The sequence below is a fragment of the Dipodomys ordii genome, unplaced genomic scaffold (assembly GCF_000151885.1).
Source record: "Dipodomys ordii isolate 6190 unplaced genomic scaffold, Dord_2.0 Scaffold99, whole genome shotgun sequence".
NCBI classification, from domain to species: domain Eukaryota; kingdom Metazoa; phylum Chordata; class Mammalia; order Rodentia; family Heteromyidae; genus Dipodomys; species Dipodomys ordii.
Window position 1 is genome coordinate 3,657,394 of NW_012267315.1, and position 15,907 is coordinate 3,673,300.

At 42.7% G+C, this 15,907-nt stretch overlaps 1 protein-coding gene across 1 annotated transcript; it reads right to left on the reverse strand.

Moving 5' to 3' along the window:
* Positions 1-3,745: 3,745 nt before the first annotated feature.
* Positions 3,746-7,887, reverse strand: LOC105993735 (cystatin-12-like). The gene is made up of 3 exons (XM_013027073.1): positions 7,693-7,887; positions 4,796-4,906; positions 3,746-3,826 (listed from the first exon to the last, which is right to left on the reverse strand). The coding sequence occupies exons 1-3, from the start codon at positions 7,885-7,887 to the stop codon at positions 3,746-3,748; spliced, it is 387 nt and encodes a 128-aa protein (XP_012882527.1).
* Positions 7,888-15,907: the final 8,020 nt, after the last annotated feature.

Here is a 15,907-nt window from a genome sequence, read left to right on the forward strand (position 1 = left end):
GATTTTACAAAAGACTAGTTGAGGAATTGTTGCAAAACCTTTCTGGAAACTCATATTTAGAATCTATTGCTAGTCACTGATTAATGATGTAGTCACTACTTTCCAATTTTAGCACTTGGGAGTTTTAAGACCCTGGGCCATGACTTCATCAATACAAAGCAGAATCTCTCAGAGAGTTCAGGAAACAAACACTTCAATTCCCCCAGGGGTTCCAATGTGCAGCCAAGTGTGAGAATCAGTGCACTGCACCTGTGCTTTTTGAATTAATGTGTCCATGAGGCCTCTATGAATCTTGCTAAAACACAGATGCTAATTGGATGGGTCTGGGTAAAGTATAAGACAGTGCATGTCTAACCAGCTCCAAGGTGATATGGATGCTACTGGTTTCCTGGTCATGGTTTTGAGTTGGGAAATGTTGAATGATAATGCTTGCTTCCTACCACTTTGTTTCAGCCCAGCTATTCTAACTCAATTAGGTAGAAGGGTAATTATAGTGTATTGATTTGATTCACAATATTGGCATTGGTTAAAGATATCCAAATTTTACTCAGAGTTTTTGCTGTCACTTATCCTACTTATTTTCTAATGTATTACCTTTCCTTTTCTTTTTTATTGGCTTTCAAGAATCTTAGAAGAACTTTGAGCAATTAACATTTTATTGTAAATATCTGAAGCAAGATGTATCCTCCCTCTTCTGAATTTATTCATATTTTATTTTCAAATAAATTCTCCCTTTAATTTTAGAAAAATCTGTCTTGAAATTTCTATTTTTATTCTTTTCTCCCCTTTGGGGATTATTATGTGTCCTTTTGTAAGGTAGAATAGATAGTTACATGGTTCTTATGTTTTTGTGTTCTTACAGTTTTAGAGATATATCTGATAAAAATATTAAAGGGTATGTTTTCACACATCTGTAAACTATTAAATTACCACCATAATCAAACTAACTAGCAAATATATTTTTTATTGTGAAAATACCATATAGAGGAGTTACAATTACATGGGCAAGATACTGAGTACATCTCTTATCAAGCATTGTTGCCTCCTCCTTTGTTTCCCCTTCCCATCCCTTCCCATCCTCCCCACACCCTCCTCCCACCAAAGTTGTAAAGTTCATTTTTCGACATAACGACTTGTACATCTCATTGTTGCAATGGATCCACCTGTATCCCTATTTAAATGATTTGTTTTTTCCCTTCCCCTCCACAAATTATACCAACATCAAATACAGTGAAAGCAAGGGTTATATCATGGGGGGAGGGACATACAAAGCAACAAAGAAATCATCTTATAAATATGTTAGAAACAATTACAAGAAAGAAAGAACATTTGAATCCTTATCTTGGGGTTCATTTCGCCTAACATCAACTTATCTGACCTTTTCTGCTTGTCTCAGACATATACTAGGTATTGCAAATAAGGGAAACCATGGGACCTATGTTTCTTTGGGCCTGGCTTACTTCATTTAATGGAACAACTTCACTTAAGTCGTTCCATTTCTAGCAAATTTATTACCTCACATCTTTTTTTTTTTTTTGGTTACTTTAGTGCTGAGCCTAAAATAACCAAACATGGCCTGGCTGGCACTAACACTTGAGCCTCACTTCTACGTCTGGATTTTGCTGATTAACTGGAAATAAAAGTCAGTTAGATTTGTCAGCCTGGACTGGCTTTGGATAGTCTCCTGGGTAGTACATTCTTATTTGTAGTAATCATCATATCTGCAGAACTCATTCATCTTACAACTAAAGGTTTGTAATCTTGCATAAGTATCTCTAACCACATAACTTCTGGTGTTATCATCTTTCCATTACTACATTTTTCTACATCCTACTGTTACAATGTTAAATTTTCTATTAGATTGTACCTACTAGGGAGAGCATATTTGTCTTCTTGTGTCTGTCTTATTTTACTCAGTATGTTATCCTCAGGTCTATCTATGCTGTCACCAATGGTAGACTTTCCTTTTCATGGTTGAATAATCTTTCACTATGTATGCACTATATTCCCTTTATCCATTCATCTGTAGTTAGACACTTTAATAGATTCCATATCTTAGTTGTTACAAAGAGTGCTAAAGAGATGCTGGGAGTAAAATATCTCTTCAACATGTTGATTTCATTGCTAACCTACTAATTTGCATTTATCCTATGACAAGGCACAAAATTTAGCACCCCAACAGATGGCTGTTACCCAGTTCTAAGCATCAGTTCTAAGCATCAACTCAATGAAGTCCGCAGTAGGAGCATGTTATTTCTGTTAGAGCTAGACTCAGAGATCAGACACAAGCCTTAGACAAAATAAACTAGAAACAATTCACACAATTGCTAAAATACTAGAATTCCCCAGATATATATATATAATTGCTAAAATATTAAGAGTTCCCCAAAGAACTATTTTATAACTTTGGTCACAAAGCCAGTTAACTAATGTTTTATGTGTTAAGGATATTGCAAGACATCTATTAAAATGGACACAGGGCTGATGAACCAAGAATACAAGATATATTTGATGGTCAGTCATGGAAATTGGCATGAGATCTATGAACAACAGACCTGGACTATGTGAACATCTGAGCCCTGAATAAAGAACTCAGGGATCGTGAATAAGGGCTTTACCTTGCTGAGTCTGAGGCCAGTAACAAACTAGCTTTGCTGACCACACATCTGCACTTGGAAATATAAGCACGCCACTACAAGATTGTGGGCGATGTTACAAACCTACAACTAGGTCAAAGCATCAATGCTGGGGCAGAGTACCATCATTGTGACTAAAGATCCATCCAGGAATACTTCTGTTTCCGTCTTGTCCCACCAAGGCAATGACAAAATCATGAGCACAAGTCGGCCAGGAAAGGGCTCAACTTTTTATCAAGGGTCACTGAATCCACAGAGACCAAGGATGGAGGAACACTCTTCCAGTGCTCTTCCAAACAGCATGACCAATGCCTCTCTGCCATTTTCCTGGCCACCCTACTTCCATTCTCCTGTTTCTCTGCCCCTCTAAGGTTTCGCCCCACCAAAATATGATGAGAAAGACTTGCTCCTCAGGGTGGCGATCTGACACTATGGTCTCTCAAGGACAAGGAGTAATATTGACAGTTGAAAAAGCCAGGATGAGTCCCAGATAGGGAGCACAGGCAGCAGAGAGCAGGTGAGGACATAAATACAAGAACCACTGTCTCTTAAGCTCTTGTTCCTGGAGAGGATGACTTTGTTAGTCAGGCAACATGCATTGTCCATAAAGGCAAAGCCTCCTAGAAATATCAGTTACCCTCTTCCTTTCCTAGACCTGGGCCTGGGTTGGCCCCTCTATAGAAGGATCACTAAGAACCTTGTCCTTGAGATGGGAACAGTGAGACTATAGGCTACAACTGTGTGAAAAATATTCTGCTCTCCTTCTGAGTACATGAGTGAAAGTTATGGAGAAACGAGAGAATAAATGGATGAAACAAGGGAAGAACAAATGAAAGAAACCATCACATGAAGAATGAAATGCTTTATAAAGCTTATTAAGCACTCTGAACCTATAGGCAAGGTCAAATAATAATGACGTTTTCTTGCTTATCACTGACTGTGACATATACGACAAACAAGGCAGAAAAGCCTGAAACTGCTCAGAGACACAGAAGATGCTGTGAGATGCCTTTAATTGTGCTGGTGCTGCATAAACCTTGGACTACAGACTGTCCTAATACAGAGGGAGAGGGAGATTCTGCTCTAGGTGGCCCAAGACCCCATTCCACCTATGTCTGTATGCAGGTGCTGTTCATAACTTTGAACTGGGTAATCCAGATTAGAGACTCCACAATATAAATGCAGCGAACCTGAAAAAAATAATAGTAACAGACAAATTCAAAAATACAATATGCATTGATATTATCAATATCAATATTTGATATCATCACTTGCGTGATATCTTGAGTTAAACACTAAAATAGAAAAGTAAAGAACAGAAAAGCAAAGCAGTCACCTAAAGACAATCCTCATGGATATAGCTAAGGGCTTCACCAAGACAAAATGTAAAGGTTGCTGAATCTCTTTTCCCCTCTGGCTGGAACCGTCATCTATCCCTGTGACATCCTGTCCACTCATAGCCTTACCAGAATATATGATGCCAAATAAAATGTCCCCACCCCAAGGGTCTGTGGGGCCCTGCAGAGATGGCCTTGCCAGGCTCCATCCACCTGAGCAACAACAGCACAAGCCCACCCCAAAGGAGGCTGCCTCCAAGGCTATTGGTTGGGGAAATAGGATCATCCATGACCAACCTTCCCTTGACAGAAAACCACTCTGAAGCTCTCAAATCTCATGGATCGTATGTCACCCATAAAGTGATCATGTCAGAACTCAGGCTCTCCAGGAATCATCCTTATGACATAGAAACTAGGGGGAGAGGCAGACTGAGTCAATGCATGGAACCATCCTAATCCCCAAGGGCACTAGCAAAGGAAGGGTAAGGACCACAGACATCATCTTCCTGGACCTCCAGGGTCTCAGGAAGGTATGGGGCTGGGACCAGAGGGAGGGCTCCCTCCATGGATGAAGGCCACATGAGTATGTTCTAGTTGCCCATGGTCAGCCAGTTTGGCTATGAGCAGAGGTCTGCTGCAGATGATCCCTTCCTGCCTTCAGTGGGGGCATTCATGAAATCTGGTAGGACAGAGGTCATGAACCCTCATTCTACCCAGGAGTACCCCCAACACATTTCCTAAGCCTCTTCTCAGACCTTCCTTAGTATCAGTTTCATTCTTAAAGATTTGTGATATACTGTGAAGTTGATTTTATTCTCAAACCTTTTTCACTCCTGGGCCATGTTGCAATGGACAGCTGTCAATGTCTTCCTCATATTTCTTGCAAATTGTACGGCCCAACTCTAAGTCTATTAAAAATATCCAAGTCCACCTCTGTGAAGAGAAATTTTACAAGTTGTTATGCAATACTCTTCTAAAGAACCAAATAGAAAAAAATGATATAAAGATACAAAGGTACTTATGAATGTCAATAAAGATATACTTATCATGGTCATTTCTTTTCTCTGTTTCTTTATTTTCGTTTCTCGATCACTGTGCATGTGTGTGTGTGTGTGTGTGTGTGTGTGTGTGTGTATTTGTATCTTCATCTCTCAATCTGTTTTTGAGATAGAGTTTAGCTATATAATCTCCAAATGGCCTTTAACTCCTAACGCCTATTCCTACTACCTCTGCCGCCACCGCTTAACTCCTGGATCTATAGGTGTTTGCCTTTATACCTGGCACCTTGCTTTCTAATTTATGTCTGTCCATTTTTCTCCTCATGTCTCCATTTAACTCCTCCTCCAAAAATTTGTTAAGCTGAGAGTGTAGATCAGTGATGTGCTTAGCAACATTCTCTAAGTATGTTTTCTTAATGTGTACTTAATGGACATTTTCTTTGGGAAAACATGCATTAGGATCTTTCTTCAGTACTCTTTTCACTGGCTAATTAATACCAGGACAATGAATATTCAAGGTATAACACCTTAATGCAACCAAATCCTGTATATTACTGGGCACAGTAGGGCAGACATGTAATACCAGCCCTCAGAAGTTGAAGCGTAGGATCTTGCGTTTGAAGCCAGCCTGGGCTACAGAGAGTTTTAGGCTAGCCCCAACCTTTGGAGACCTTTTCTAAAAACAAACAACAAAACAAAACCTACACAGCCAGATGTCAGTGGCTCATGCCTGTAATCCTAGCTACTCAGGAAGCTGAGATACGAGAATTGTGGTTCAAAAGCAGCTCAGGCAAGAAAGTATGTAAGATTTGTATCTCCAATAACCTATCCAAAAGCAAAAGGCCAAAAGTGGGCTGTGGCTCAAGTATAGATCATAATCCTTGAGCAAAGCAGAAGCTCAGGGACAGCAACTTTAGCCCCTGAGTTCAAGTCCTAGGACTGGCACACACACACACACACACACACACACACACACACACACTCCTACACAGCAAAGGCCCTGCCACACCACAACTATACCTGACAATATAACCAATATGACAGTTCTCACAAGAGTGTCAGACAGTGCTTTTAGCTAAATGGCTCCTTTGTCTACTACAGGAATCCATCAGGTAAGTTAACAAAAAGAACCAAGTGGGCCTCTTGGGATTAAGAAGTTACATCGTTCACTTGGCACAGTCAGCCCAGAAGTTTGATCTTGCAAACACTCGATGGGGTGAATATGAAGTGCCCTGTGTGATTCTGAATGTGTATTAGGATCCTAAAACATCATTAAAATGTATTTTCTTTATTTGGCAGTGACTGGAACTTGCACTCATGACCTTGCAATTCCTGGACAGGCATTCTATCACTCTCTCCTTTCTCTGCTCACCTTTCAAAGTTATTTTCATGCCAGGTACTGGTGGTTCAAGTCTGTAATCCTAGCTACTCAAGAGGTGTAGATCTGAAGATTGTGATTTGAAGTCAGCCTAGGCAGGAAAGTCCATGATACTCTTATCTTCAATTAATTACCAACAAGTCAGAAGCAGAACTATGACTCAAGTGGTAGAGCACAATAACCTGGAGCAAAAAAGCTCAGATACAGTGCCTGGGCCCTGAGTTCAAACCCCAGGACCAGCATATACACACATATAAAAGTTATTTTCATTTCATAAATAGAGATCCATGATAACTCCCGAACATGGAGAGAAAACAAAACAAACGAGGATATGCTTCCAGGTTGAGGCCATACTTCCCACAAACTGACTGGGAAATTGTTCAGAAAGCCCATTCAATTGGGGCCTCAGGAATTCACTCTGGTGATAATGATATCCACCCATGCTTGACACACTAGCCACATATACGCCCATGCTCAACACACCATCCATATATTCATTCACATCTTACCCAATGCCCACCTCCCAGTGACCAGGGCACTCTTGTCCCTGGTCTGGTCTCAAGTTTGTCCAGGCCTGTCAATTTTGGCTACTAACATCCTGCAAGCATCCGAAGAAGTGTTTATCAATCCATATGAGAAACACCATACAATGCATTCCTGACATGCCAAGCTTAGCATCCCCACATCCTTACGTTTTGCCTCCCCCAGCATACCTCTACCTCAGCACCTCCTTCTCCGAGTACATTTGGCTCATCCTAGTCCAGGCCTCTCTTAGTGGCTGCCTTCACTTCTGCTCCCCAAACCTCTATGTGGCTAGGTCCTACCAGGTAGGCCCACTGGAGAGGGCACTCACCCAAGGAGCTACAAGCTTCTAACATTCCTTACCTCCTGTGACCTTGAATCAATGTACTGACCTTCATATCACCCACTCCCCACCATTTCATTCATGGATTTGGGGCTACTTTGTCTCTGTCTTCTACTAGTACAGAAGCCCACGGGAACATGTTCTTCTCTCTCCACCGCTGATTTCCCACATGAAGAAACAGCAGATCTTGTTCCTCCCACATGCCAATGTCAAGTTCAGATGCTGATTCCTCCTTGCTGTAAGCCTTCCTTCTTTCTGTCTGCTTTTCAGGAGCCACACTCATTAAGACAATAAAACAAAGCTCCTTTAGTAATAGCTTTTGTTTGGCGGGGGGGGGGGGAGGGTGTTACAAATTGTTGCTGTTACTGTTTTTAACACCAAATCAAAAACTCACTTGCTCTTTCTCACAGATCCAAGATTCCCCCAACCCTGCTAGCTTTCAAATATGGACACCTCCGAGGGACATTAGGTCACGAACCTGGTGTTGGCTTCTCCACACTTGCAGAACCTTGTAGGCAAACTCATCATCCTGGTCTTCATTGAACTTATGCACGACATACTCCACGGAAATGGCAAAATATTTCATGTGCTTGTCAATGTTATTAAATTGGTAACTACAGACATGGATCCCCAACACTATGAGCCCCACCAGCTGGAACACCTTCTGAAGCATAGCTGTTTCTAGAGTCCGCTCTAGGGGCTAGGGACACAGAATAATGGCAGATGCTGCTGTGGGTGGCACCCTCCCAGCTCTGAACCCCACATGTCCCTGCCCACTAGAGGCCTCTTGCTGCTGACAGCCTCCCTTTGGCCAGTGTTTCTGTCCAGTGCCTTATCTCAACTCCCCTGCCTTGCTCCTCCCATCTTCCCTAAGTAGAAAGCGGAGCAGGACATTACATTTTCTGCCTCCTGGTGACATATGCCAAGCCTTACTGCAACATCTCTATTGCCCACACTTCTCTGGGGCTGCCTGCTGCAGTCTCATAACCTCCCTTATAAGATGTGGGTCTCTGCCCTCCTGGCTTACCCTTATAACCCTGCATCCCAGGACTGGGAGGACCACGGGAACTTCTAAGAGCAAAGGTTGGAGTATTAGTTACTTTGGTTGTAGCCCATATTCTTCTCAGGGAGCCCCAGGAGGGCACCGAGTGAGGAGCCAGCATAAGAACTCAACCTCTGCTTTCTGCTGGCCAATTTTCCGCCATTCTTTCCTTGAGGTCTGGGCAGGCCTGTGCTTAGTGGCAAGACTCCTAGGACCAGAGGGAAGCAGTGTGCAAGGCAGTAGTTCTGCAGAGCTGGACGTGGAAGGCAGCCATGAAACTAAAAGGGAACAGGAGTTGGAGAAAGGGCCGCAGCCGAGCATCCACAGACGCATCCTCGCCCAGCTCTACCTCTTGGCAGTGCCATAGCCCTCATGTGTGATCTGACCCACACCTTATCTCCCTCGTGGGAAAGTTGCTGGAAAGTAAACACAAAGGTTGAGCATGCTGGGAAGAGAGGATGTTCATAATGAAACAGTTTTCCTTCCTTGGGGTATTGGGACAGCTGAATTTGGATAACTCCACAAAGGGGCCCAAGACCTGGCCACAGCCTTGGGGACTGGTTGTAAGGGCAGAACTGGATCAGATACAGGAGATGGGGATATGGACAGAATGACAGATGTAATTGTGAGCACGCTCCTGAAGCTTTGAGGAGGGAGGAGATGGAAGCATGGAGATATAGGGAATGCTGATCATCTTTGTACCACCACGCATCCTTCAAAGTATGTGTTAGCCCCTTGCTTTTCCTACCCAAGAAATTACAGGCTCCCAAGTCTTTATCTTCACCATTCCTAGAAGCAGATTCATTGTCATGCCACAGATACTGGTGTAAATTGTGACTGTTTTCAATGCTAGATTTCTCCTGCTAAGGGTCAGCAATTTTATTATGCCCTCCAAAGAATTGATCATTGAATTCCCTGATTCTTTTTATCCATCCCTGTTCTTTCTGTGTCTTTTTATGCATATTTGGTATAGTTCCCTCCTATGTTATCTAGGTTCAGATGGAAATTTTTTGGTTTTAGCGATAGAGATCAATGCCAGTATATACATTTCTATATCTACAGAATGTTTCTTGAAGCCCCAGGTCAATACATGTTTGTTACTTCAGAATGTTTTAATTTTATACAGAGAGAGAGAGAAAGAGAGAGAGATCAACCTAATCTACATGGGGATTACATCTCTAATCTTAGTTTCTTAGAAGTTTAAAGTTACTCTAATCTTAGCTACTTAGAAGTTTAAAGTTGTTTGGCAAGATTTTTATACTTTTCTCTCTTTAATTTCTGCCTAAATTCACTGTAGTCAGAGAACAATGTGTGGTACCAATTCTTTGAAATTCATGAAAGCATGTGGTATGAATCAGAAGACATTCAGTTTTGATGAATCTTTCACAGGTTCAAAAAAGCATGTATGTGGGCCTGGGAAGGTGGCTCAGTGGTAGAGGGCTTGCCTTGCATGCATAAGGCCCTGAGTTCGATTCCTCAGCACCACATAAACAAAAAGAAAAAAAGCCAGAAGTGGCGCTGGGCTCAAGTGGTAGAGCGCTAGCCTTGAGCTGAACAGCTGAGGGACAGTGCCCAGGCCCAGAGTTCAAGCCCCATGACTGGACCCAAAAAAAAAAAAAAAAGATGACCCCCTCCTGCTGAGACCTGTCAGGAGAGAGATCAGACACCCTCATTCTATCACATAATTACCCCCCCAACATCTTTCCTAAGCTTCTCCTTACATCTTCCTTAACATCAGTTTTCATCCCCAAACAACTTGTGATACTTGGGGTTGATTTTATTCTCAAACCTTTTTTGCTCCTAAGCCTTGTTGCATAGGACAATTGTCAAACTTGCCATCTTGTTTTGTATAAACTGTGTGGCCCATTTCCAACTCCATTAAAAATATCATTGTCCGTATCTGTCAAGAAATCATACAAACAGCTACTAAATTCTGTGGGTTTTTTGGTGAGTAAAAACAAAGAGGAAACCAAATCTGAGTAGTCAGGTGCCTGCAAATAAGACAAGCTAGGCAGTGGTGACTCATGTCCTATGATTATAGTTACTAAGGAGGCTGACATCTTAGGATCTCAGTTCAAAGCCAGCCCAGACAGGAAAGCCAATGAGAATCTTAACTCCAATTAACCACCAAAAGCTGAGAGTGGAGCTGTAGCTCAAATGCTAGAGTGCCAGTTTTGAGTGAAAAAGCTAAGGGACAGTCTGACGCAGGCCCTGACTTAGAGCCCCAGTATCGTCCTCTTCAAAGAGAAAAGAATATGCATCCAATGTCTCCAAGTTGACAGAAATGTACCCAGGAGTTCTCTTAAGACATGTACCCTTGCCAGTTGTTCATGCCTGGGTAATGCTATTTAGACTGTGCCAGTAGAATCCCACATAGAAAATCGTACATGAGCTCCTGCCACACCTGACAATATGACAGCTCTCCAATGCGTGCCAGAGCAACATCAGTCAGACTCAAAGGTTTCTGCTGATTGTCTCCCTTCACACAGTGCAGGAGATGGGTAAAACTCCACTTGCTACTAGCAAGCCAAGTGGCCCTCTCCCTCTGGGGGATGAAGTCTAGACTGGAGTGTAAGAGCCCCGAAGGCTATGGATCTTGTCTTTCTAATGACACTGACTGCATGGCACACTCATCTTTCAAACATTGAGGTCAGTTTCATATGCTGGGCAGTTGTGAATCTTTCTTAGACTCCAGTGCAAAGTTATCAAGAATGATTCTCCTTTCTTTAAATAGAGGTCCATGAAAGCTAAGGCATTACTAACAAAAAAAAGAGAAAACAAATTCTGCTAGGAAATCTTCCCAGAGTGGGTCACAAATCCCATTCATGGATCTGGAAAGTGTTCCAGAAAGCTGACTCCATTAGAGGCTCCGGAATCCATCCATGCAGGTTCCAATGACACCCACCCAGGCCTGACACACCAGGCACACATTCATATACAACTCATCAGCCATGCACTCACACACCTATACCCCCCCACTCCTGACACATAGCAACCACATACTCTCACACTCATGCCCAACACACACCAAACACATGCTCACACATCCATGCCTGATGCACTCACACTCAGGTCTGACACACACCACTCCCATATCCATGCCTGACACACACTGAACATACACAGTCATAAACAAGGCACCAATAAATACTCACTCCATGTCAAATACATACCAGCCATATATTCACTCATACCCAACACATACCAACTACCCATTTATGCCCTTCACACAGCAACCACACGCTCATACACTCATTTCATCTGCATTGCCCTGCCTTGCTCCTCCCATCAGTCCCAAGCAGAAAGCAGAACAGGAGGCTACAGGTTCCTGCCCCAACGACACAATCCCTGGACCAATAGGCAGGCACAACATACCCGTTTTCCTGTAGCTGTCCAAAGCTGCTCTTACAAGCTCTAACAGAGAGCTCTCAAGGCAGCTTCCACCTGCTAGCCCCACACCTAGAGTGATGCCCTCTCTACTTGTTTCACATAGTGCTTGCAAGGATTGTGAAGGTCATAGGAGCTCTGGGAATTTTGGTGAGCCCTGCCTGGGGACCAGGGATGGGGGAGGTGTCAAACAGCTGCCAAGCTTGCCTGTGGCCTTGGCTGGAGCTCATCTGCCAGCTGAACTCAGGGAAGCACAGGGTTATGTGTCTAACACCGTGTGTGTGTGGAGGGGGTGTTATCTTGGTGAGGACAAGCTCTCTACTTCCCTGCCCCTCATCCATGAGTCTGCCTGGCTCCATCCTTCTAGTCTTCTCTGCCAATTAGAAGTTTCCCTTATTTCCAAATCTGCTTTCATTTCTACTGGTGGTGTTTTTCTTTGTGTTTTTGTTTGTTTGTTTCATTTTGACTCATGTTCTAAAATCACTGAATTGTTTGATTTCCAATCAGGATTTTGTTTTTTTTTGTGAAAATACTGTACAGAGGGGTTACAATTACATGGGCAAGATAGTGAGTACATTTCTTATCAAGCATTGTAGCCTCCTCTTTGTTTCCCCTTCCCATCCCTTCCCAGCCTCCCCCCGTCCCCCCACCCAATCCTCCCCCCCCACCAAAGTTGTAAAGTTCGTTTTCGACATAACAACTTGTACTTCTCATTGTTGCAATGGGAAGGAGTTTATTTTCTTATCAGCTTTTTTGCTGAACTTCATGATAGCCAGAGAACATCCACTCTACTATTGCCCTTCTTTAAAACTTGTTGAAGTGTGTGTGTGTGTGTGTGTGTGTGTGTGTGTGTGTGTGTGTGTGTGTGTGTGTGTGTGTGTGCACCAGTACTAGACTGGATCTCAGAGCAGAGGCATTTGAGCTTTTTAGCTCAAAGCTAGGGCTTTACCACTTGAGCCATAGCTCTGCTTCTGGCCTTTTGCTGGCTAACTGGAGACAAGAGTCTCTGGACTTTCTTGACATTACACACTTTGAACAGGTAGCTTTAGATCTTAGCTTCCTAAGTAGCTAGGATTACAGATGTGAGCCACCAGTGCCTGGCTGAGACTTATGATTCATTGTTCAGAATATGACAATATTCTCTATGCTTTTAGAAATAAAATTATAATCTTCACTTTTAGTTAGAGAAGTAAATATTAAGTGGAAAGATCATTTTGTTCCTACTTTAAATTTATTGATATTTGATTTTATAGAGTTTGGGTTTTATTTTTTATCTTTTTTTATGTTGTTTATATAAGAACCTTAAAACTCTCACTATTAATATTACTAGTTTGTTCTTTTTCTTTTTCCTTCATCTTGTGGCTGTATATATCTTAAGACTGTTTCAATAAGTCTACAACAGCTAAAATAGTCACAGCTTGTTGGTAGCTGACCATTTCCTTATATGAGGCACATCTTTCATCCTGAGCAGCACCTTTTGCTCTGCAGATTCATCACAAGGAAGACGTTTTTTGTTTCAGAGAAATATTACACATTATTATGGCTGAAGTTTCTCAAATTCAGACCAAGGTCATTTCTTTGCAGGTGAGAAAGCTGAAACGCAGAGAGGCAAAGCCATTGCAATGGTCATGGGAGCATTTCTGGCTTAAGCAAAGTCCTCAGAGCCATCAAAAGAAAGTACAGCCAGACAGTAGTGGCCCATGCCTATAATCTTGAGTAGAGGTTGAGATCTGAGAATCACTGTTCAAAGCCAGCCCAGGCAGAGAAGACTTTGAGATGCTTATCTCCAAGTAACCACCAAAAAGCTGGAAGCGGTGCTGTTGCTCAAGTGGTAGAGTGCTAGCCTTGAGCAAAAAATCTTAGGGAAAGCACCTAGGCCCTGACCTTAAACCCCAGAAACACACACACACACACACACACACACACACACACATACACACACACACACACACACATACAGGAAGTACATAGAATCAAGTTGTCCTTTCTCAAACAGGTAAAGGCTCCATAGTCAACACACTCAAGAGCAGGTGCTTCAGGTGCCAGGAGGCACAATGCAAGAGGTAGAGCAGAAAGCCTGATCCAGGTGTGTTTATAAGCTGAAGCTACTCTAATGAGGAGTGTCTCAGCACATACTCAAACACATGCCTGAGTCCACACAACATCTACGCTTTCGGGTAACAATGAAGAAATATAATGGAATCTTCTATTTGCAATGGACAAAAAACACAAATATCTAGGAAATCAACTTAATAAGATGAAATTATATGTGGACATATTTTAAAAGCCTTCAAGAGATATAAAGATAAGTGAATAAAAATATAATGCTTAATGTCATTTTCTTCAAACTGGTAGGATATTTAATGAAATCTCAATTCAACAGGATATTTCAGGAAGTAAACAGATTTAAAGGCAGCTTAGAATCTAACATAAAAGGAAGAATGAATTTCTGAAGAAGAATGAGGAGGATAAGAGATGTCACAAGTTATGGAGATTGGCAGAGTCATTGGTCCCATGGTTGCTCAGATTTTACTGCCAGGAGTCTAGGGTCAGGCTGAGGGAGGTTTAGGGAGAAGCCTAGCACAATCTGCATTTCCAGAGTATAGGATAGAATTGAGGAAAAGAGGAAGAAGAGGGAGAAGAGGAGGAGGAGAAAGAGAATAGTTAGGATAGTTAATGGTATATTTATGCTACAGAATTCTACATTATAATAAGAGAGAACTAACTACAAACACACACAAAATCACTGTTATGTTAAATAAAAAAGATACCAGAAATGAGAATATATATTGTATGACTTCATTTCTAAAACTTCAATAGCCTGAGAGAAGCTAGGGGTTGAGGATCTGGACGAGGTTGCCTTTGGAAACTCCTTATCTGTAATGTGCAGGTGTAGATACTGTTGTGATGATTGGATGAGACAAGAGTGAGCAGCAGGCTGCTGTGGGGTGATCAGACTTGGTTGACAAGCTCTCTGGCCCTGTTTGAATAGATATTTCACACACACACACACACACACACACACACACACACACACTCCTTCACTCTTTTCTGGTGTCCTCCTTTCTTCTCCAGGCCTCTCAGCAAATCTGAGGCTGTTGCTTGTGTCTTTCCTCACTGCTCCTCTACTAATACTTTTTGCAAGTTGCCCTATGACAGTGTTGATGGCCCTGGGGCCTGGAGAAGAGGCCAGTGGTCACGTGGTTTATTTGCCATCCTCCAGCCTGCAGTGGCAGGCTGGTGTGCACCTTCTCTATGAGACTATGAATAACAAGAGGAAGTTCTGGAAGGGCAGCTAGCACCTGGGCAACTCAATGGCTCACTGTGGCTTGAGTATGGTCTGGAGACTTCAAGCACAAACTAGCCCCCATGCTGATGAAGACCTTACCTGAGAAGAAACCTTAGCACGTAGAAATATGCTGTATAAACAGTAAGGCTGGGATGAATATATTTCTCCTTTTGGAGTTTGGAATATGGTATATACCAGGCATGTTGCAGAGATGCCTTCATAACCAGTCCAACAAAAATCTGGGCGCTGAGTCTCTTAATAACACTTCCCTAGTGTGTCTTCACAGCTCACTGCTCAATATTAAGCACACGTTGTATGGCTGCTTCTAGAAGAAGATGCTAAAAGTTTCTGCCGGTCTCTCATTGAACTGCACCCACACATCTTTCATTTCCCAATTGTGCTGTGTGTCCTTTGGCTGTAGTGAGCCTCAGTCTGGAATATGATTATGTATTGTGTCCTATGAGAGCTCCCAGTGAACCACTCACTCTGTGTTTCTTCCTGAGGACCCCAGACCCATTGCTGTGGCTTGTGAGTCACTGTTTCATGTACAGAGGCAGGATTTATCTCTCGCCAGAGATAAGGGATGGGCTTGAATCTGGAAAACCTGAGGCAGAGATTGGGGGGAGCAGGGTAGGAAAGACTGAGGAGTGGGACTAAGGGTGAAAAAACCATGAAGGGCCCAAGAAATCAGCATTGGCTTATTTTATACCCCTGAAGACCTCTGATGTGTGGGAGAGGTATGTGAGGGAACATGAGTGCAGGAAGGGGAAGCTGTGGGCCAAGTGTGCTGAAGTATGTGCCTGTGTGCTTGGTGTATGAGTTCATGCAAGTGTGTGAGAGTGAGGGTATCTGTACAAGTGTGCCCAGGGGTGTGTAAGTGTGCCTTTGTAAACTGGTAACTCTGCTGGTTCTCTCTGCTGGTCGGGAAAGGGTTTATCTGCCTGTGAGTTGGCAATTTTAAGAATTGTGCCAGGC